At 43.4% G+C, this 25000-nt stretch overlaps 1 protein-coding gene across 1 annotated transcript in view; it reads right to left on the bottom strand.

Annotated features, from left to right (window-relative positions):
- Positions 1-25000, bottom strand: part of LOC110516808 (adhesion G protein-coupled receptor L3-like) — a gene marked incomplete at its 3' end in the record, with an annotated part of 310025 nt that overhangs the window by 106815 nt on the left and 178210 nt on the right. The window contains 2 exon segments of the mRNA XM_036972433.1: positions 12959-13573; positions 14406-14591. Coding sequence (XP_036828328.1) covers positions 12959-13573; positions 14406-14591 — 801 coding nt within the window.

The following is a 25000-nucleotide window of genomic DNA, read 5'->3' on the forward strand; positions in this document are numbered from 1 at the left end:
AAGGCTCTGAAATGGCACCCTGTTCCCCTCTGTAATGCAACACTATGGACCAAGGCTCTGAAATGACACCCTGTTCCCTATTGAATACAACACGATTAACCAAGGCTCTGAAATGGCACCCTGTTCCCTATATAATACAACACTATTAACCAAGGCTCTGAAATGGCACCCTGTTCCCTATATAATACAACACTATGTACCAAGGCTCTGAAATGGCACCCTGTTCCCTATATAATACAACACTATGTACCAAGGCTCTGAAATGGCACCCTGTTCCCTATATAATACAACACTATGTACCAAGGCTCTGAAATGGCACCCTGTTCCCTATATAATACAACACTATTAACCAAGGCTCTGAAATGGCACCCTGTTCCCTATATAATACAACACTATGGACCAAGGCTCTGAAATGGCACCCTGTTCCCTATATAATACAACACTATTAACCAAGGCTCTGAAATGGCACCCTGTTCCCTATATAATACAACACTATGGACCAAGGCTCTGAAATGGCACCCTGTTCCCTATATAATACAACACTATGGACCAAGGCTCTGAAATGGCACCCTGTTCCCTATATAATACAACACTATTAACCAAGGCTCTGAAATGGCACCCTGTTCCCTATATAATACAACACTATGAACCAAGGCTCTGAAATGGCACCCTGTTCCCCTCTGTAATGCAACACTATGAACCAAGGCTCTGAAATGGCACCCTGTTCCCCTCTGTAATGCAACACGTTGGACCAAGGCTCTGAAATGGCACCCTGTTCCCTATATAATACAACACTATGGACCAAGGCTCTGAAATGGCACCCTGTTCCCTATATAATACAACACTATGGACCAAGGCTCTGAAATGGCACCCTGTTCCCTATATAATACAACACTATGGACCAAGGCTCTGAAATGGCACCCTGTTCCCTATATAATACAACACTATGAACCAAGGCTCTGAAATGGCACCCTGTTCCCCTCTGTAATGCAACACGTTGGACCAAGGCTCTGAAATGGCACCCTGTTCCCTATATAATACAACACTATGGACCAAGGCTCTGAAATGCACCCTGTTCCCTATATAATACAACACTATTAACCAAGGCTCTGAAATGGCACCCTGTTCCCTATATAATACAACACTATTGACCAAGGCTCTGAAATGGCACCCTGTTCCCCTCTGTAATGCAACACTATGGACCAAGGCTCTGAAATGGCACCCTGTTCCCCTCTGTAATGCAACACGTTGGACCAAGGCTCTGAAATGGCACCCTGTTCCCTATATAATACAACACTATGGACCAAGGCTCTGAAATGGCACCCTGTTCCCTATATAATACAACACTATTAACCAAGGCTCTGAAATGGCACCCTGTTCCCTCTATAATACAACATGTTGGACCAAGGCTCTGAAATGGTACACTGTTCCCTATATAATACAACACTATGGACCAAGGTTCTGAAATGGTACACTGTTCCCTATATAATACAACATGTTGGACCAAGGCTCTGAAATGGCACCCTGTTCCCTATATAATACAACACTATGGACCAAGGCTCTGAAATGGTACACTGTTCCCTATATAATACAACACTATGGACCAAGGCTCTGAAATGGTACACTGTTCCCTATATAATACAACATGTTGGACCAAGGCTCTGAAATGGCACCCTGTTCCCTCTGTAGTGCAACACGTTGGACCAAGGCTCTGAAATGACACCCTGTTCCCTATATAATACAACACTATGGACCAAGGCTCTGAAATGGCATCCTGTTCCCTATATAATACAACACGTTGGACCAAGGCTCTGAAATGGCATCCTGTTCCCTATATAATACAACACGTTGGACCAAGGCTCTGAAATGACACCCTGTTCCCTATATAATACAACACTATGGACCAAGGCTCTGAAATGGCATCCTGTTCCCTATATAATACAACACGTTGGACCAAGGCTCTGAAATGGCATCCTGTTCCCTATATAATACAACACGTTGGACCAAGGCTCTGAAATGACACCCTGTTCCCTATATAATACAACACTATGGACCAAGGCTCTGAAATGGCATCCTGTTCCCTATATAATACAACACGTTGGACCAAGGCTCTGAAATGGCATCCTGTTCCCTATATAATACAACACTATTAACCAAGGCTCTGAAATGGCAACCTGTTCCCTATATAATACAACACGTTGGACCAAGGCTCTGAAATGGCACCCTGTTCCCTATATAATACAACACTATTGACCAAGGCTCTGAAATGGCATCCTGTTCCCTATATAATACAACACTATGGACCAAGGCTCTGAAATGGCACCCTGTTCCCTATATAATACAACACTATGGACCAAGGCTCTGAAATGGCACCCTGTTCCCAATATAATACAACACTATGGAACAAGGCTCTGAAATGGCACCCTGTTCCCTATATAATACAACACTATGGAACAAGGCTCTGAAATGGCACCCTGTTCCCTATATAATACAACACTATGGACCAAGGCTCTGAAATGGCACCCTGTTCCCAATATAATACAACACTATGGAACAAGGCTCTGAAATGGCACCCTGTTCCCTATATAATACAACACTATGGAACAAGGCTCTGAAATGGCACCCTGTTCCCTATATAATACAACACTATGGAACAAGGCTCTGAAATGGCACCCTGTTCCCTATATAATACAACACTATTAACCAAGGCTCTGAAATGGCACCCTGTTCCCCTCTGTAATGCAACACTATGGACCAAGGCTCTGAAATGGCACCCTGTTCCATATATAATACAACACTATGGACCAAGGCTCTGAAATGGCACCCTGTTCCCCTCTGTAATGCAACACTATGGACCAAGGCTCTGAAATGACACCCTGTTCCCTATATAATACAACATGTTGGACCAAGGCTCTGAAATGGCACCCTGTTCCCTATATAATACAACACTATGGACCAAGGCTCTGAAATGGTACACTGTTCCCTATATAATACAACATGTTGGACCAAGGCTCTGAAATGGCACCCTGTTCCCTCTGTAGTGCAACACATTGGACCAAGGCTCTGAAATGACACCCTGTTCCCTATATAATACAACACTATGGAACAAGGCTCTGAAATGGCACCCTGTTCCCTATATAATACAACACTATGAACCAAGGCTCTGAAATGGCAACCTGTTCCCTATATAATACAACACTATGAACCAAGGCTCTGAAATGGCACCCTGTTCCCTATATAATACAACACGTTGGACCAAGGCTCTGAAATGGCATCCTGTTCCCTATATAATACAACACTATTAACCAAGGCTCTGAAATGACACCCTGTTCCCTATATAATACAACACTATTGACCAAGGCTCTGAAATGGCACCCTGTTCCCTATATAATACAACACTATGAACCAAGGCTCTGAAATGGCAACCTGTTCCCTATATAATACAACACTATGGACCAAGGCTCTGAAATGGCACCCTGTTCCCTATATAATACAACACTATGAACCAAGGCTCTGAAATGGCAACCTGTTCCCTATATAATACAACACTATGGACCAAGGCTCTGAAATGGCACCCTGTTCCCTATATAATACAACACTATGGACCAAGGCTCTGAAATGGCACCCTGTTCCCTATATAATACAACACTATTAACCAAGGCTCTGAAATGGCACCCTGTTCCCCTCTGTAATGCAACACTATGGACCAAGGCTCTGAAATGGCACCCTGTTCCCCTCTGTAATGCAACACTATGGACCAAGGCTCTGAAATGGCACCCTGTTCCCTATATAACACAACACTATGTACCAAGGCTCTGAAATGGCACCCTGTTCCCTATATAATACAACACTATGTACCAAGGCTCTGAAATGGCACCCTGTTCCTTATATAATACAACACTATGGACCAAGGCTCTGAAATGGCACCCTGTTCCCTATATAATACAACACTATTGACCAAGGCTCTGAAATGGCACCCTGTTCCCTATATAATACAACACTATGGACCAAGGCTCTGAAATGGCACCCTGTTCCCTCTGTAGTGCAACACTATTGACCAAGGCTCTGAAATGGCACCCTGTTCCCTATATAATACAACAATATGTACCAAGGCTCTGAAATGGCACCCTGTTCCCTCTGTAGTGCAACACGTTGGGCCAAGGCTCTGAAATGACACCCTGTTCCCTCTGTAGTGCACTACCTAGGGAATAGAGTGCCCATTGGGACTCACAGCCAAGGATTGCCATCATCCCATTATTCACCATGAGATTCCAACCGTACCCATTTCTAATGTGTCACATTGCTCCTCATTAAACACATTTTGAAATGTGTGAGAGAAAAAAAGGACTGTGTGTGTGTGTGTGTGTGTGTGTGTGTGTGTGTGTGTGTGTGTGTGTGTGTGTGTGTGTGTGTGTGTGTGTGTGTGTGTCGTAATTTATTCAGCGTTAACCCACTAACCACAACCTAGCTATTTCAGAATTGCTGAAACATTGTATCATTTTTGAGAAAACTTTGAGGCTGTTAAAGTCTGTAGAACACACACACACACACACACACACACACATACATACACACACACACACACACACACACACATACACACACTTTGTAGCGGTGCAGGCTGATCAATAATTTACATATTTCATCTAATACATCAGGCATGCTAACTGTAGGCCTCAATAAAACGAGAGAGAGAGAGAGAGAGAGATCATAGTACAATATAGTATAGTATAGTACAATATTGTAGATTTTGTAAGTGAAGTATAGTACATTATAGCATATTATGGTACAGTATAGTATGGCAAAGTATAGTGCATTATATTACAGTATAGCACAATATTGTATTATATAGCATGGTATAGCATATAGTATAGTATGGTATAGTATAGGACAGTATAGTATAGCATATTATGGTATAGTATAGTGCGGTATAGAATAGTGCAGTATAGTATATCATATTATAGTATGGCACAGTATTGTATTATATAGTATGGTGTAGCATAGTGCATCATAGTATGGTATAGTATAGTGCAGTATAGTATATCATATTATAGTATAATATGCTATAGTATAGTATAGTATAGTATAGTATAGTATAGTATATCATAGTATATTATGGTATAGTATATTGTAGTATAGTATGGTATAGTATAGTAATGTGTAGTATAGTATAATCTAGTATGGTATAGTATGGTACAGTATATTGTAGTATAGTGTAGTATAGTGTAGTATAATATAGTATATTATAGTATAGTATGGTATAGTATGGTATAGTATATTGTAGTATAGTATAGTGTAGTATAGTATATCATAGTATATTATGGTATAGTATAGTGTAGTATGGTATAGTATGGTATAGTATGGTATAGTATATTGTAGTATAGTATAGTATAGTGTAGTATAGTATATTATAGTATATTATGGTATAGTGTGGTATAGTATATTGTAGTATAGTGTAGTGTATATTATAGTATATTATGGTATAGTGTGGTATAGTATATTGTAGTATAGTGTAGTGTATAGTATAGTATATTATAGTACATTATGGTATAGTATAGTGTATAGTATAGTATATTATAGTATATTATGGTATAGTATAGTGTATAGTATAGTATATTATAGTATATTATGGTATAGTATAGTGTATAGTATAGTATATTATAGTACATTATGGTATAGTATAGTGTATAGTATAGTATAGTATGGTATAGTATGGTATAGTATATTGTAGTATAGTATAGTGTAGTATAGTATATCATAGTATATTATGGTATAGTATAGTATAGTATGGTATAGTATGGTATAGTATGGTATAGTATATTGTAGTATAGTATAGTATAGTGTAGTATAGTATATTATAGTATATTATGGTATAGTGTGGTATAGTATATTGTAGTATAGTGTAGTGTATAGTATAGTATATTATAGTACATTATGGTATAGTATAGTGTAGTATGGTATAGTATAGTATATTATGGTATAGTATAGTATATTATAGTATATTATGGTATAGTATAGTATATTATGGTATAGTATAGTATATTATAGTATATTATGGTATAGTGTGGTATAGTATATTGTAGTATAGTATAGTGTATAGTATAGTATATTATAGTATATTATGGTATAGTATAGTGTAGTATGGTATAGTATAGTATATTATGGTATAGTATAGTGTAGTATGGTATAGTATAGTGTAGTATAGTATAGTGTAGTATAGTATATCATAGTATATTATGGTATAGTATAGTGTAGTATGGTATAGTATAGTATAGTATAGTGTAGTGTATAGTATAGTATATCATAGTATATTATGGTATAGTATAGTGTAGTATGGTATAGTATAGTGTAGTATGGTATAGTATAGTATAGTATAGTATAGTATGGTATAGTATGGTATAGTATAGTGTAGTATGGTATAGTATAGTGTAGTATGGTATAGTATGGTATAGTATGGTATAGTATATTGTAGTATAGTATAGTATAGTGTAGTATAGTATATCATAGTATATTATGGTATAGTATAGTGTAGTATGGTATAGTATAGTATAGTATAGTGCAGGTTAATAATGTGTAGAGAGACAGTCAAAAGAAGCACCATAAAGAGGGAAAACAACTGAAACAGGAGAGAGACGGCTCAGCCATCAGAGGAGATGGGAGATCTGCATTTCAATAGACGCCACTGTCTTTGTGCTGCAGGAAGTCTATGAGTTCAGCATTACAAAGGCACAGCGATCTGTTTGGACTGACGATACACAGTTAACCGTGGTTCGTCTAGGAGTGTGTGTGTCTTAAATCATATCCTATTCACTAAATAGGGCATCATTGTAAAGTATAGGCACTATAGAAGTGGGGTTCTGGTTCTGCTTTTCACAACTCTGATGTCTTGTGCCTGGAGATTTTCACTGACCAGGAACAACTCTGGGCCCTAGTTAAACTCTAGACATATACCTGGTCTGGAACAACTCTGGGCCCTAGTTATTACTATAGATTTAAACCTGGTCTGGAACAACTCTGGGCCCTAGTTATTACTCTAGATTTAAACCTGGTCTGGAACAACTCTGAGCCCTAGTTATTACTCTAGATTTAAACCTGGTCTGGAACAACTCTGGGCCTTAGTTATTACTCCAGATTTAAACCTGGTCTGGAACAACTCTGGGCCCTAGTTATTATTCTAGATTTAAACCTGGTCTGGAACAACTCTGGGCCCTAGTTATTACTCTAGATTTAAACCTGGTCTGGAACAACTCTGGGCCCTAGTTATTACTCTAGACTTAAACCTGGTCTGGAACAACTCTGGGCCCTAGTTATAACTCTGGGCCCTAGTTATCACTCTAGATTTAAACCTGGTCTGGAACAACTCTGGGCCCTAGTTATAACTCTAGATTTAAACCTGGTCTGGAACAACTCTGGGCCCTAGTTATAACTCTAGACTTTTACCTGGTCAGGTCACATGGTCAAATATTAGTTTTCCACAATGTAGCTTTCACCTAACTACAGTATATAATGTATATCAGAACAGAACAGAGTAGAACAGAACCGAGCAGAACAGAACAGAGCAGAACAGAACAGAGTAGAACAGAACCGAGCAGAACAGAACAGAACAGAACAGAGCAGAACAGAACAGAGTAGAACAGAGCAGAGTAGAACAGAACAGAGTAGAACAGAACCGAGCAGAACAGAACAGAACAGAACAGAGCAGAACAGAACAGAGCAGAACAGAACAGAGTAGAGCAGAACAGAGTAGAACAGAACAGAGTAGAGCAGAACAGAACAGAACAGAGCAGAAAAGAACAGAGCAGAACAGAACAGAACAGAGCAGAACAGAACAGAGTAGAGCAGAACAGAACAGAACAGAACAGAGTAGAACAGAACAGAGCAGAACAGAGCAGAACAGAACAGAGCAGAACAGAACAGAGTAGAACAGAACAGAGAAGAACAGAACAGAGTAGAACAGAACAGAGCAGAACAGAACAGAGTAGAACAGAACAGAGCAGAACAGAGCAGAACAGAACAGAGCAGAGCAGAACAGAACAGAACAGAGCAGAACAGAACAGAGCAGAACAGAACAGAGTAGAGCAGAACAGAACAGAACAGAACAGAGTAGAACAGAACAGAGCAGAACAGAGCAGAACAGAACAGAGCAGAACAGAACAGAGTAGAACAGAACAGAACAGAGTAGAACAGAACAGAGCAGAACAGAGCAGAACAGAACAGAGGAGAACAGAACAGAACAGAACAGAGCAGAATAGAACAGAACAGAACAGAGTAGAACAGAACAGAGCAGAACAGAACAGAACAGAACAGAACAGAGTAGAACAGAACAGAACAGAGTAGAACAGAACAGAACAGAGTAGAACAGAACAGAGCAGAACAGAACAGAGTAGAACAGAACAGAACAGAACAGAGTAGAACAGAGCAGAGTAGAACAGAACAGAGTAGAACAGAACAGAGCAGAACAGAACAGAACAGAGTAGAACAGAGCAGAGTAGAACAGAACAGAGTAGAACAGAACAGAGCAGAACAGAACAGAACAGAACAGAACTGAACAGAGTAGAACAGAACAGAACAGAGTAGAACAGAACAGAGCAGAACAGAACAGAACAGAGTAGAACAGAGCAGAACAGAACAGAACAGAGTAGAACAGAACAGAACAGAGTAGAACAGAACAGAGCAGAACAGAACAGAGTAGAACAGAACAGAACAGAACAGAGTAGAACAGAGCAGAGTAGAACAGAACAGAGTAGAACAGAACAGAGCAGAGCAGAACAGAACAGAGTAGAACAGAGCAGAGTAGAACAGAACAGAGTAGAACAGAACAGAGCAGAACAGAACAGAACAGAACAGAGTAGAACAGAACAGAACAGAACAGAGTAGAACAGAACAGAGCAGAACAGAACAGAACAGAGTAGAACAGAACAGAACAGAGTAGAACAGAACAGAGCAGAACAGAACAGAACAGAACAGAACAGAGTAGAACAGAACAGAGTAGAACAGAACAGAGCAGAACAGAACAGAGTAGAACAGAACAGAACAGAACAGAACAGAACAGAGTAGAACAGAGCAGAGTAGAACAGAACAGAGTAGAACAGAACAGAACAGAACAGAGTAGAACAGAGCAGAGTAGAACAGAACAGAACAGAGTAGAACAGAGCAGAGTAGAACAGAACAGAACAGAACAGAGCAGAGTAGAACAGAACAGAACAGAGTAGAACAGAGCAGAGTAGAACAGAGTAGAACAGAGCAGAGCAGAACATAACAGAGTAGAACAGAACAGAGTAGAACAGAACAGAGCAGAACAGAACAGAACAGAGTAGAACAGAGCAGAGTAGAACAGAACAGAACAGAGTAGAACAGAACAGAGCAGAACAGAACAGAACAGAGTAGAACAGAACAGAACAGAACAGAGTAGAACAGAACAGAACAGAGTAGAGCAGAACAGAACAGAACAGAACAGAACAGAATAGAACAGAACAGAACAGAACAGAACAGAGTAGAACAGAACAGAACAGAACAGAACAGAGTAGAACAGAACAGAACAGAACAGAGTAGAACAGAAAGAACAGAACAGAGTAGAGCAGAACAGAATAGAACATAACAGAACAGAACAGAACAGAGTAGAGCAGAACAGAACAGAACAGAACAGAATAGAGCAGAACAGAGTATAGCAGAACAGAACAGAACAGAACAGAGTAGAGCAGAACAGAACAGAACAGAATAGAGCAGAACAGAGTAGAGCAGAACAGAACAGAACAGAACAGAGTAGAGCAGAACAGAACAGAACAGAGTAGAGCAGAACAGAATAGAACAGAACAGAACAGAACAGAACAGAGTAGAACAGAACAGAGTAGAACAGAACAGAACAGAACAGAATAGAACAGAACAGAACAGAACAGAATAGAACAGAACAGAATAGAATAGAATAGAATAGAATAGAATAGAACAGAACAGAACAGAACAGAACAGAGTAGAGTAGAGCAGAACAGCCATTGGTTGTAGTTATCGTCCCCTTCTCAGCAGTGAGTGTGTGTGTGTGTCTGTGTGTGTGTGTCTGTGTGTGTGTTTGGTAGGTTGTTCGCTCCATTTAATCTCCATTGATCATCTCTTAAAGCTCCTGTAGACACACAAGTCTCCATTATAAAACACAGAGATCTCAGAGAACACTGTTTCCATCCCTCTTTCCCTCCCACCCACCTTCCCTCCCTTCCCTCATCCCTCTTTCCCTCCCACCCACCTTCCCTCCCTTCCCTCATCCCTCTTTACCTTGCTCCCCTAACTCCCTTTCTCCATCCCTCTCCATCCCTCCCTCTCCATCCCTCCCTCTCCATCCCTCCCTCTCCAACCCTCCCTCTCCAACCCTCCCTCTCCATCCCTCCCTCTCCATCCCTCCCTCTCCACCCCTCCCTCTCCATCCCTCCTTCACCATCACTCTCCAACCCTCCCTCTCCATCCACCTTATCCATCTCTCCCCTTCCTCTCCACCCCTCCCTCTCCCCTCCCTCTCTCCCCTTCCTCCAATAATTTCTTGTAGTGTCTCCTAAATGTGTGTAAAAGCATGCATTAATTCGACCATCATTTAATAAAGAGAGGCTGAACCGAGTTGCCGACACCGTGAGAAGGTGTTAGAGTCAATTACACCGGCTAGATAGTGTAGCTTAGACCTCCAGGGATATCCAGAGCAGGGGGTAGGCCTGCTCTTATACCCCAATCTGAGAGTGCCTGTCTCTGGGAAGGAATCACTCAACTCCCCCCCTAAGACTCTCCAGGGCCCTAGTCCATTTAAGAGTAATGTACTCTACTGGGCTAGGTTGGGTGAGGGAGGGAGGGGGAGGGAGAGTGAGAGAGACAGGAGAGAGTGCAAGAGAGAGAGAGAGAGAGACAGGAGAGAGTGAGAGAGAGCGAGAGAAAGATGGGGGAGAGAGGGAGAGAGAGGGGGGAGATAGTGAGAGAGAGAGAGGGGAGAGAGAGAGAGAGAGAGAGAGAGAGTGATGGAGAGAGAGGGGGAGATAGTGAGAGAGAGAGAGAGAGAGAGAGAGAGAGAGAGAGAGAGAGAGAGAGAGAGACAGACAGAGAGTTATAGAGAAAGAGAGAGAGAGAGAGAGAGAGAGACAGAGAGAGAGCAGAGCAGAATTAGGCCGATACCCACTAATTATCAAAATCCAGAAAAGAGCCATTAAATTCTACAACCACCTAAAAGGAAGTGATTCACAAACCTTCCATAACAAAGCCATCACCTACAGAGAGATGAACCTGGAGAAGAGTCCCCTAAGCAAGCTGGTCCTGGGGCTCTGTTCACAAACACAAACACACCCTACAGAGCCCCAGGACAACAGCACAATTAGACCCAACCAAATCATGAGAAAACAAAAAGATAATTACTTGACACATTGGAAAGAATTAACAAAAAAACAGAGCAAACTAGAATGCTATTTGGCCCTAAACAGAGAGTACACAGCGGCAGAATACCTGACCACTGTGACTGACCCAAAATTAAGGAAAGCTTTGACTATGTACAGACTCAGTGAGCATAGCCTTGCTATTGAGAAAGGCCGCCGTAGGCAGACATGGCTCTCAAGAGAAGACAGGCTATGTGCTCACTGCCCACAAAATGAGGTGGAAACTGAGCTGCACTTCCTAACCTCCTGCCCAATGTATGACCATATTAGAGAGACATATTTCCCTCAGATTACACAGATCCACAAAGAATTCGAAAACAAATCCAAATTTGAAAAACTCCCATATCTACTGGGTGAAATTCCACAGTGTGCCATCACAGCAGCAAGATTTGTGACCTGTTGCCACGAGAAAAGGGCAACCAGTGAAGAACACACACCATTGTAAATACAACCCATATTTATGCTTATTTATTTTATCTTGTGTCCTTTAACCATTTGTACATTGTTAAAACACTGTATATATATATATAATATGACATTTGTAATGTCTTTACTGTTTTGAAACCTCTGTATGTGTAATGTTTACTGTTAATTTTTGTTGTTTTTCACTTTATATTTTCACTTTGTATGTTGTCTACCTCACTTGCTTTGGCAATGTTAACACATGTTTCCCATGCCAATAAAGCCCTTGAATTGAATTGAATTGAATTGAGAGAGAGAGAGAGAGAGAGACAGAGAGAGAGAGAGAGAGAGAGAGAGAGAGAGAGAGAGAGAGAGAGAGAGAGAGAGAAAGAGATAGAGAGGAAAAAAACCTACCACAAGAATGTTCCCTCCCTCTGAGCTAAAGTCTAGAAACTGTCCATTACTATAGTAGTCTAGAGACTGTCCTTTACACACACCTACAGAACTATAGTAGTCTAGAGACTGTCCTTTACACACACCTACAGAACTATAGTAGTCTAGAGACTGTCCATTACACACACCTACAGAACTATCGTAGTCTAGAGACTGTCCTTTACACACACCTACAGAACTATAGTCTAGAGACTGTCCTTTACACACACCTACAGAACTATAGTCTAGAGACTGTCCATTACACACACCTACAGAACTATAGTAGTCTAGAGACTGTCCATTACACACACCTACAGAACTATAGTAGTCTAGAGACTGTCCTTTACACACACCTACAGAACTATAGTAGTCTAGAGACTGTCCTTTACACACACCTACAGAACTATAGTAGTCTAGAGACTGTCCTTTACACACACCTACAGAACTATAGTCTAGAGACTGTCCATTACACACACCTACAGAACTATAGTCTAGAGACGGTCCTTTACACACACCTACAGAACTATAGTAGTCTAGAGACTGTACATTACACACACCTACAGAACTATAGTAGTCTAGAGACTGTCCTTTACACAAACCCACAGAACTAAAGAAGTCTCTAGAGAGATTAATATTCCACCTAGCCAGTCAAACCTAGAAAAACCAAGAGTTTTAAGAAAGAAAAAGAAAGAAAGACGAAGAGAAAAGTAGATCAACATTCCACCTACCCAACCTGTTGTCGTTGTTCCCGAAGTCCAGTAAGTATTTGACTACGTGATAGTTGTTCCAGACGTACAGCAGATTGTCTCTGGGATTGTAGTCCACTGCTGCTATGTACTGGTAAGAGTTAGGGAACAGGATGGACACAAAGGTTTCTTTACTCTGGGCGGTGCTGTACATATAATCTATCTTGTTCCCCGTGGCCTCGTTGTCGTCGTCCTCGTAGACGGTTTTCACCACGTAGAGAACGCCGCACACCATGAAGGCGTTGGAGGCGGTCCGCTTGTCGTAGGTGGTGTCCCAGGACCCTTCGATGCGAAGCGTGTAAGGGTTGAGCTGCGAGACCACGATGCGCCCGTTGTTCGTCTCCGTGGCGTACAAAACCCAGAGGCCCATTTCGTCGACGGCGAGGTCGATGTCCGACTTGCCGCCCCAGCGGTACGGCGACGTGTCGTGGTAGTTGGCGTTGGCGATGATGGCCTCGCCGCTCTTGATCCGCGTGCGGAGGTCGAACTTGACGATGTTGCGCGTCCGCTCCTTGTTGAAGAACAAAGCTCCGTCGTAGACCACGAAGCCCGTCCCGTCGACGCGGTGAGGCAGCTTGTACGTGGTCGTCGGTCGTCCTGTAAACAATTCAAATACATTTTAATTAGAAGCGTTTTGTTCAAAACACCCGAGGGGAAGTTTACCTCAGACACAGATTAAACCTCGTCCAGAACTCAAAAAAAAACACACAATATTCTCAATTTAAAGAACTTCTTAGGTTGAATCTGTGTCTGGGGAAAATCAGCCAGGTCCCCCCGTGATACAAGGCAGTGTCCGACGTCCATCCATGTCTGAGGAAGTCAGGAGACAATGTGGAAACCGGCCACTAGGGGCAACAGTGAGCGCTGTTACCTTTCAAGTTAAGTTTTGGTTTTGCTCGGTCGTTGTAACGATCTGCCTCTGGTGTAAAAGGATGCATTTTCAAAACGCAGCAATAGAAAATTGTTTTTGAGAATTTTTGTTTTAAGCCCAAACCTTAACCACTTGGAGTTAATAACTTAACTTTAAACAATTTGACATTTGCAACAAGTTTGAAATTTCAGACACATGGATAAACATCTAATATTGACGTAACAATTTTTTATTTAAACTTTATTTAACTAGGCAAGTCAGTTAAGAACAAATTCTTATTTTCAATGACGGCCTAGGAACAGTGGGCTAACTGCCTGTTCAGGGGCAGAACGACAGATTTGTACCTTGTCAGCTCGGGGGTTTGAACTTGCAACCTTCCGGTTACTAGTCCAACACTCTAACCACTAGGCTACGCTGCCGAGAGCTAGTTGGGCCCTTTAATTAAAGTCACTTTACATTAGCAAATTTAAAAAATATATATATATTTTTTAAAAACAGCAATAAAATCCAACATTATAATAAAAATAAATGTGAAATAATTGTTAGTAAAATGCAGACCTGCGATGAAGTCCTCCTTGGAGGAGTACTCTGTGAGAGTGTCCGTGCGGTAGGGAGTCCAGGGCATGTAGTAAATCTTATCAGAGGCCTGGAATGGATCTTTACACCAGGCTCCTGATTGGTGGTCGGACTCAAACAGGTGTTCACTCTGGTACACGCCTCGTAGGATACCTGGACACAGGAACACTGCACAGGACAGAGATACATGTGATGGTTTCAATTCAATCCATTTACTGAGACGAAGGCTTGTTATCTGTTTACAGGATCAATGGTTTTCATTGATGATGCATCTAAAGTGCATGTAGGCTAGTTTACTGTTCATTATTCTCACTGTGTATTTCCATGTATTCTCACTGTGTATCTCCATGTATTCTCAATGTGTATTTCCATGTATTCTCACTGTGTATTTCCATGTATTCTCACTGTGTATTTCTATGTATTCTCAATGTGTATTTCCATGTATTCTCAATGTGTATTTACATGTATTCGCAATGTGTATTTCCATGTATTCTCACTGTGTATTTCCATGTATTCTCACTGTGTATTTCTATGTATTCTCAATGTGTATTTCCATGTATTCTCAATGTGTATTTACATGTATTCGCAATGTGTATTTCCATGTATTCGCAATGTGTATTTCCATGTATTCTCACTGTGTATCTCCATGTATTCTCACTGTGTATTTCCATGTATTCTCACTGTGTATTTCCATGTATTCTCACTGTGTATTTCCATGTATTCTCACTGTGTATCTCCATGTATTCTCACTGTGTATTTCCATGTATTCTCAATGTGTATCTCCATGTATTCTCACTGTGTATTTCCATGTATTCTCACTGTGTATCTCCATGTATTCTCACTGTGTATTTCCATGTAAGTGTTTTCCTCTGAGTTTCAGGTACTTTTAAAAACTGTTTTAACTGTATAATTGTTGTTCCTAAAATAAAATAAATCTGTATGTCAGCCAGCCAGTCAGCCAGCCAGCCAGTCAGCCAGCCAGCCAGTCAGCCAGTCAGCCAGCCAGCCAGCCAGTCAGCCAGTCAGCCAGTCAGCCAGCCAGTCAGCCAGTCAGCCAGCCAGTCAATCAGCCAGCCAGCCAGTCAGCCAGGGGGTCAGCCAGCCAGCCAGCCTGCCAGCCAGCCAGCCTGCCAGCCAGCCAGCCAGCCAGCCAGCCAGCCAGCCTGCCAGCCATATCTTCTGAATAGGGCTGTGTATGTATTGCTGTGAGATAAGAGGAGTCGATAGATTAGTAGCAGGTATTCTGGGCCCGGGAAATCAGCCCAAAATGTCTTCTCTGTGCTAACAGTAGCTAGTCTACTACTAGTGTAATATACTGGGTTACTCAGAGGCTTCCTGTGCAGCCATTTCATAACTCCTAACGCCAACTAAACAACTGTACTGTTTACTGTCAATGTGCTAACAGTAGCTAGTCTACTACTAGTGTAATATACTGGGTTACTCAGAGGCTTCCTGTGCAGCCATTTCATAACTCCTAACGCCAACTAAACAACTGTACTGTTTACTGTCAATGTGCTAACAGTAGCTAGTCTACTACTAGTGTAATATACTGGGTTACTCAGAGGCTTCCTGTGCAGCCATCTCATAACTCCTAACGCCAACTAAACAACTGTACTGTTTACTGTCAATGTGCTAACAGTAGCTAGTCTACTACTAGTGTAATATACTGGGTTACTCAGAGGCTTCCTGTGCAGCCATCTCATAACTCCTAACGCCAACTAAACAACTGTACTGTTTACTGTCAATGTGCTAACAGTAGCTAGTCTACTACTAGTGTAATATACTGGGTTACTCAGAGGCTTCCTGTGCAGCCATTTCATAACTCCTAACGCCAACTAAACAACTGTACTGTTTACTGTCAATGTGCTAACAGTAGCTAGTCTACTACTAGTGTAATATACTGGGTTACTCAGAGGCTTCCTGTGCAGCCATTTCATAACTCCTAACGCCAACTAAACAACTGTACTGTTTACTGTCAATGTGCTAACAGTAGCTAGTCTACTACTAGTGTAATATACTGGGTTACTCAGAGGCTTCCTGTGCAGCCATTTCATAACTCCTAACGCCAACTAAACAACTGTACTGTTTACTGTCAATGTGGCGTCGTTTTGTATTGAATCTCTATAGACCCGGACTTTTCCTATGGCCATTTTAGGTGTGTCTGTTAACTAAGAAATTCATATATATCTTTAATAACACTCAGGGTTGTTATGTGTCTGTTATCTAATATATTAATATATATATATTTAATAACACCCAGGGTTATTATGTGTCTGTTATCTAAGATGTTAATAGATATATATCAGAGACCCAGGGTTATTATGTGTCTGTTATCTAAGATATTAATAGATATCTCTCAGAGACTCAGGGTTATTATGTGTCTGTTATCTAAGATATTAATAGATATCTATCAGAGACTCAGGGTTATTATGTGTCTGTTATCTAAGATATTAATATATATATATCAGAGACTCAGGGTTATTATGTGTCTGTTATCTAAGATATTAATATATATCTCTCAGAGACCCAGGGTTATTTTGTGTCTGTTATCTAAGATGTTAATAGATATCTCTCAGAGACTCAGGGTTATTATGTGTCTGTTATCTAAGATATTAATAGATATCTATCAGAGACCCAGGGTTATTATGTGTCTGTTATCTAAGATATTAATAGATATCTCTCAGAGACTCAGGGTTATTATGTGTCTGTTATCTAAGATATTAATAGATATCTATCAGAGACTCAGGGTTATTATGTGTCTGTTATCTAAGATATTAATAGATATCTATCAGAGACCCAGGGTTATTATGTGTCTGTTATCTAAGATATTAATAGATATCTATCAGAGACTCAGGGTTATTATGTGTCTGTTATCTAAGATATTAATAGATATCTCTCAGAGAGTCAGGGTTATTATGTGTCTGTTATCTAAGATATTAATAGATATCTCTCAGAGACTCAGGGTTATTATGTGTCTGTTATCTAAGATATTAATAGATATCTCTCAGAGACTCAGGGTTATTATGTGTCTGTTATCTAAGATATTAATAGATATCTATCAGAGACCCAGGGTTAGTATGTGTCTGTTATCTAAGATATGAATAGATATCTATCAGAGACCCAGGGTTATTATGTGTCTGTTATCTAAGATATTAATAGATATCTATCAGAGACCCAGGGTTAGTATGTGTCTGTTATCTAAGATATTAATAGATATCTATCAGAGACCCAGGGTTATTATGTGTCTGTTATCTAAGATATTAATAGATATCTATCAGAGACTCTGGGTTATTATGTGTCTGTTATCTAAGATATTAATAGATATCTATCAGAGACTCAGGGTTATTATGTGTCTGTTATCTAAGATATTAATATATATCTATCAGAGACCCAGGGTTATTATGTGTCTGTTATCTAAGATATTAATAGATATCTCTCAGAGACCCAGGGTTATTATGTGTCTGTTATCTAAGATATTAATAGATATCTATCAGAGACTCAGGGTTATTATGTGTCTGTTATCTAAGATATTAATATATATCTATCAGAGACCCAGGGTTATTATGTGTCTGTTATCTAAGATATTAATAGATATCTCTCAGAGACCCAGGGTTATTATGTGTCTGTTATCTAAGATATTAATAATAGATATCTATCAGAGACTCAGGGTTATTATGTGTTTGTTATCTAAGATATTAATAATAGATATCTCTCAGATGAGAAGAAACATCAAGTGTTTTCCCTCCTCTGATCCCATCTGTCTCTCCCTCCCTCCTCTGTTCCCATCTGTCTCTCCCTCCCTCCTCTGTTCCCATCTGTCTCTCCCTCCCTCCTCTGTTCCCATCTGTCTCTCCCTCCCTCCTCTGTTCCCATCTGTCTCTCCCTCACTCCTCTGTTCCCATCTGTCTCTCCCTCCCTCCTCTGTTCCCATCTGTCTCTCCCTCCCTCCTCTGTTCCCATCTGTCTCTCCCTCCCTCCTCTGTTCCCATCTGTCTCTCCCTCCCTCCTCTGTTCCCATCTGTCTCTCCCTCACTCCTCTGTTCCCATCTGTCTCTCCCTCCCTCCCTCCTCTGTCGCCATCTGTCTCTCCCTCCCTCCTCTGTTTCCATCTGTCTCTCCCTCCCTCCTCTGTTCCCATCTGTCTCTCCCTCACTCCTCTGTTCCCATCTGTCTCTCCCTCCCTCCTCTGTTTCCATCTGTCTCTCCCTCCCTCCTCTGTCCACATCTGTCTCTCCCTCACTCCTCTGTTTCCATCTGTCTCTCCCTCCCTCCTCTGTCCACATCTGTCTCTCCCTCCCTCCTCTGTCCCCATCTGTCTCTCCCTCCCTCCCTCCTCTGTTCCCATCTGTCTCTCCCTCCCTCCCTCCTCTGTCCACATCTGTCTCTCCCTCCCTCCTGTGTCCACATGTGTCTCTCACTCACTCCTCTGTCCACATCTGTCTCTCCCTCCCTCCCCTGTCCACATCTGTCTCTCCCTCCCTCTGTCTACATCTGTCTCTCCCTCACTCCTCTGTCCCCATCTGTCTCTCCCTCCCTCCCTCCTCTGTTCCCATCTGTCTCTCCCTCCCTCCCTCCTCTGTTTCCATCTGTCTCTCCCTCCCTCCCTCCTCTGTTTCCATCTGTCTCTCCCTCCCTCCTCTGTCCACATCTGTCTCTCCCTCCCTCCTCTGTCCACATCTGTCTCTCCCTCCCTCCTCTGTTCCCATCTGTCTCTCCCTCCCTCCTCTGTTCCCATCTGTCTCTCCCTCCCTCCTCTGTTTCCATCTGTCTCTCCCTCCCTCCTCTGTTCCCATCTGTCTCTCCCTCCCTCCTCTGTCCACATCTGTCTCTCCCTCCCTCCTCTGTTCCCATCTGTCTCTCCCTCCCTCCTCTGTTCCCATCTGTCTCTCCCTCCCTCCTCTGTTGCCATCTGTCTCTCCCTCCCTCCTCTGTTCCCATCTGGCTCTCCCTCCCTCCTCTATTTCCATGTCTCTCCCTCCCTCCTCTGTTTCCATCTATCTCTCCCTCCCTCCTCTGTTTCCATCTGTCTCTCCCTCCCTCCTCTGTTTCCATCTCTCTCCCTCCCTCCTCTGTTCCCATCTGTCTCTGTCTCACTCCTCTGTCCCCATCTGTCTCTCCCTCCCTCCCTCCTCTGTTCCCATCTGTATCTCTCTCCCTCCCTCCCTCCCTCCTCTGTCCACATCTGTCTCTCCCTCACTCCTCTGTTTCCATCTGTCTCTCCCTCCCTCCTCTGTCCACATCTGTCTCTCCCTCCCTCCTCTGTCCCCATCTGTCTCTCCCTCCCTCCCTCCTCTGTTCCCATCTGTCTCTCCCTCCCTCCCTCCTCTGTTCACATCTGTCTCTCCCTCCCTCCTGTGTCCACATGTGTCTCTCACTCACTCCTCTGTCCACATCTGTCTCTCCCTCCCTCCCCTGTCCACATCTGTCTCTCCCTCCCTCGGTCTACATCTGTCTCTCCCTCACTCCTCTGTCCCCATCTGTCTCTCCCTCCCTCCCTCCTCTGTTCCCATCTGTCTCTCCCTCCCTCCCTCCTCTGTTTCCATCTGTCTCTCCCTCCCTCCCTCCTCTGTTTCCATCTGTCTCTCCCTCCCTCCTCTGTCCACATCTGTCTCTCCCTCCCTCCTCTGTCCACATCTGTCTCTCCCTCCCTCCTCTGTTCCCATCTGTCTCTCCCTCCCTCCTCTGTTCCCATCTGTCTCTCCCTCCCTCCTCTGTTTCCATCTGTCTCTCCCTCCCTCCTCTGTTCCCATCTGTCTCTCCCTCCCTCCTCTGTCCACATCTGTCTCTCCCTCCCTCCTCTGTTCCCATCTGTCTCTCCCTCCCTCCTCTGTTCCCATCTGTCTCTCCCTCCCTCCTCTGTTGCCATCTGTCTCTCCCTCCCTCCTCTGTTCCCATCTGGCTCTCCCTCCCTCCTCTATTTCCATGTCTCTCCCTCCCTCCTCTGTTTCCATCTATCTCTCCCTCCCTCCTCTGTTTCCATCTGTCTCTCCCTCCCTCCTCTGTTTCCATCTCTCTCCCTCCCTCCTCTGTTCCCATCTGTCTCTGTCTCACTCCTCTGTCCCCATCTGTCTCTCCCTCCCTCCCTCCTCTGTTCCCATCTGTATCTCTCTCCCTCCCTCCCTCCCTCCTCTGTCCCCATCTGTCTCTCCCTCCCTGCCTCCTCTGTCCCCATCTGTCTCTCCCTCCCTCCTCTGTTCCCATCTGTCTCTCCCTCCCTCCTCTGTTTCCATATGTCTCTCCCTCCCTCCTCTGTTTCCATATGTCTCTCCCTCCCTCCTCTGTTCCCATCTGTCTCTCCCTCCCTCCTCTGTCCCCATCTGTCTCTCCCTCCCTCCTCTGTTCCCATCTGTCTCTCCCTCCCTCCTCTGTCCCCATCTGTCTCTCCCTCCTCTGTCCCCATCTGTCCCTCCCTCCTCTGTTCCCATCTGTCTCTGCCACCCTCCTCTGTTCCCATCTGTCTCTCCCTCCCTGCCTCCTCTGTCCCCATCTGTCTCTCCCTCCCTCCTCTGTTCTCATCTGTCTCTGCCACCCTCCTCTGTTCCCGTCTGTCTCTCCCTCCCTGCCTCCTCTGTCCCCATCTGTCTCTCCCTCCCTCCTCTGTTCTCATCTGTCTCTCCCTCCCTCCTCTGTTCTCATCTGTCTCTGCCACCCTCCTCTGTTCCCGTCTGTCTCTCCCTCCCTGCCTCCTCTGTCCCCATCTGTCTCTCCCTCCCTCCTCTGTTATCATCTGTCTCTGCCACCCTCCTCTGTTCCCGTCTGTCTCTCCCTCCCTGCCTCCTCTGTCCCCATCTGTCTCTCCCTCCCTCCTCTGTCCCCATCTGTTTCTCCCTCCCTCCTCTGTCCCCATCTGTCTCTCCCTCCCTCCTCTGTTCTCATCTGTCTCTGCCTCCCTGCTCTGTTCCCAACCCTTCCTGTTTTCTCTGTTGCTATCCCTCCCTCCCTTCCTCCCTTTCTCTCTCTCCTCCCTCATCTGTTACCATCCTTCTCTCCTCTCCTCCCTCCTCTCTTACCATCCCTCTCTCTTCTCGCTCCTCCCTCCTCTGAAACCATCCCTCTCTTCTCTCTCCTCCCTCCTCTGATACCACCCCTCTCCTCCTCTGATACCATCCCTCTCCGCTCTCTGATACCATCCCTCTATTCTCTCTCCTCCCTCCTCTGAAACCATCCCTCTCCTCTCTCCTCCCTCCTCTGATACCATCCCTCTCTTCTCTCTCCTTCCTCCTGATACCATCCCTCTCCTTTCTCTCCTCCCTCCTCTGAAACCATCCCTCTCCTCTCTCTCCTCCCTCCTCTGATACCATCCCTCTCCTCTCTCTCCTCTGATACCATCCCTCTCCTCTCTCTCCTCTGATACCATCACTCTCCTCTCTCTCCTCCCTCCTCTGATACCATCCCTCTCCTCCCTCTCCTCCCTCCTGATACCATCACTCTCTCCTCTCTCCTCCCTCCTCCTGATACCACCCATCTCCTCTCTCTCCTCGCTCTCCTCCTGATACCACCCCTCTCCTCCCTCCTAATATACCACCCCTCTCCTCTCTCCTCTCTCTCCTCCCTCCTCTGATACCATCCCTCTCCTCTCTCTCCTCTCTCTCCTCCCTCCTCCTGATACCATACCCTCTCTCCCCTTATCTGTTCTTCCTTCTCTCCCTCCTAATTAGTCTCATACCGCTCTCTCCTTCTATTTATATTTTTGTCAGAAAACTGCTGAGACACACACACACACACAAACACACACACACACACACTACACACTACACACTACACACACTGCTGAGTGCATTAGTGTCTAACTAACAGTCTTTTATTCCCTGCTGGTTTTATGAGATTGTTCCGGTAATTCCTTTCCCACACCGGCCGTTATTTTACAGAGTCGGAAAACAGGGAACACTGGGATTGTGTTTTATGATTTATGTGTGTGTGGCTCTGTGTGTGTGTGGGTCTGTGTGTGTGTGTGTGTGTGGCTCTGTGTGTGTGTGGGTCTGTGTGTGTGTGGGTCTGTGTGTGTGTGGGTCTGTGTGTGTGTGTGTGTGTGTGGCTCTGTGTGTGTGTGTGTGTGGGTCTGTGTGTGTGTGTGTGGCTCTGTGTGTGTGTGTGTGGCTCTGTGTGTGTGGCTCTGTGTGTGTGTGTGTGTGTGTGTGTGTGTGTGTGTGTGTGTGTGTGTGTGTGTGTGTGTGGCTCTGTGTGTGTGTGTGTGTGTGTGGCTCTCTGTGTGTGGCTCTGTGTGTGTGTGTGTGTGTGTGTCTTGGGGACTGTCATGTCCCAGGAATGTCAAGGAAAAGATGTCCAGATGTGAGCTTTGGTTTTCCCCTTTTCCCACAATGCAATTTTGGCGGGTAGTTCTTTATTATGACTGATTTGGAAACAATGGCCGTTATTGAAATGCAGTATGAGAACTGTAGTTCCTTTAGAGATATGGGCATTGTTGATGTTAGTGTTTGGGTTGTATGGAGAGTTGACAGCAGACCAGAGGGTGTAAAACTACAAAACAGAATTGATGACAGCTAAGCTAACAACCACAAATAACTGATGATTTTCTGCTTCATTAAGAAAAGCTAAATGTCCCTTTTTCTCATCTCCACTGAGGAACTCTGGAGCTCCGTCAGAGTGACCATCGGGTTCTTGGTCACCTCCCCTGACCAAGGCCCTTCTCCCCCGATTGGTCAGTTTGGCCGGGCGGCCAGCTCTAGGAAGATTCTCGGTGGTTCCAAATGTCTTACATTTCAGAATGATGAGAGGCCACTGTGTTTTTGGGGACCTTCAATGCTGTAGACATGTTTTTGCTACCATTCCCCAGATCTGTGCCTCGACACAATCCTGTCTCGGAGCTCTACAGATAATTATTTCGACCTCACGGCTTGGTTTTTGCTCTGACATGCACTGTCAACTGTGGGACCTTATATAGACAGGTGTGTGCCTTTCCAAATCATGTCCAATCAATTGAATTTACCACAAGTTGACTCCAATCAAGTTGTAGAAACATCTCAAGGATGATTCATGGAAACACGATGCACCTGAGGATCAATTTAGAGTCTCATAGCAAAGGGTCTGAGTACTTCATAAGGGTCTGAGTACTTCATAAGGGTCTGAGTACTTCATAAGGGTCTGAATACTTCATAAGGGTCGGAATACTTCATAAGGGTCTGAATACTTTATAAGGGTCTGAATACTTCATAAGGGTCAGAATACTTTATAAGGGTCTGAATACTTCATAAGGGTCTGAGTACTTCATAAGGGTCTGAATACTTCATAAGGGTCTGAATACTTCATAAGGGTCTGAGTACTTCATAAGGGTCAGAGTACTTCATAAGGGTCCGAGTACTTCATAAGGGTCAGAGTACTTCATAAGGGTCTGAGTACTTCATAAGGGTCAGAGTACTTCATAAGGGTCTGAATACTTCATAAGGGTCCGAGTACTTCATAAGGGTCTGAGTACTTCATAAGGGTCAGAGTACTTCATAAGGGTCTGAGTACTTCATAAGGGTCAGAGTACTTCATAAGGGTCTGAATACTTCATAAGGGTCAGAATACTTCATAAGGGTCCGAGTACTTCATAAGGGTCTGAATACTTCATAAGGGTCTGAGTACTTCATAAGGGTCTGAATACTTCATAAGGGTCTGAATACTTCATAAGGGTCTGAGTACTTCATAAGGGTCTGAGTACTTCATAAGGGTCTGAGTACTTCATAAGGGTCTGAGTACTTCATAAGGGTCTGAATACTTCATAAGGGTCTGAATACTTCATAAGGGTCTGAATACTTCATAAGGGTCTGAGTACTTCATAAGGGTCTGAATACTTCATAAGGGTCTGAATACTTCATAAGGGTCTGAATACTTCATAAGGGTCTGAGTACTTCATAAGGGTCTGAGTACTTCATAAGGGTCTGAATACTTCATAAGGGTCTGAATACTTCATAAGGGTCTGAGTACTTCATAAGGGTCTGAATACTTCATAAGGGTCTGAATACTTCATAAGGGTCTGAATACTTCATAAGGGTCTGAGTACTTCATAAGGGTCTGAGTACTTCATAAGGGTCTGAATACTTCATAAGGGTCTGAATACTTCATAAGGGTCTGAGTACTTCATAAGGGTCTGAATACTTCATAAGGGTCTGAGTACTTCATAAGGGTCTGAGTACTTCATAAGGGTCTGAGTACTTCATAAGGGTCGGAGTACTTCATAAGGGTCTGAATACTTCATAAGGGTCTGAATACTTCATAAGGGTCTGAATACTTCATAAGGGTCTGAGTACTTCATAAGGGTCTGAATACTTCATAAGGGTCTGAGTACTTCATAAGGGTCAGAGTACTTCATAAGGGTCTGAGTACTTCATAAGGGTCTGAATACTTCATAAGGGTCTGAATACTTCATAAGGGTCGGAATACTTCATAAGGGTCTGAGTACTTCATAAGGGTCTGAATACTTCATAAGGGTCGGAGTACTTCATAAGGGTCCGAGTACTTCATAAGGGTCTGAATACTTCATAAGGGTTCGAGTACTTCATAAGGGTCTGAGTACTTCATAAGGGTCTGAATACGTCATAAGGGTCTGAGTACTTCATAAGGGTCTGAATACTTCA

This window comes from Oncorhynchus mykiss, unplaced genomic scaffold (assembly GCF_013265735.2).
Source record: "Oncorhynchus mykiss isolate Arlee unplaced genomic scaffold, USDA_OmykA_1.1 un_scaffold_161, whole genome shotgun sequence".
In the NCBI taxonomy this organism is placed as follows: Eukaryota; Metazoa; Chordata; class Actinopteri; order Salmoniformes; family Salmonidae; genus Oncorhynchus; species Oncorhynchus mykiss.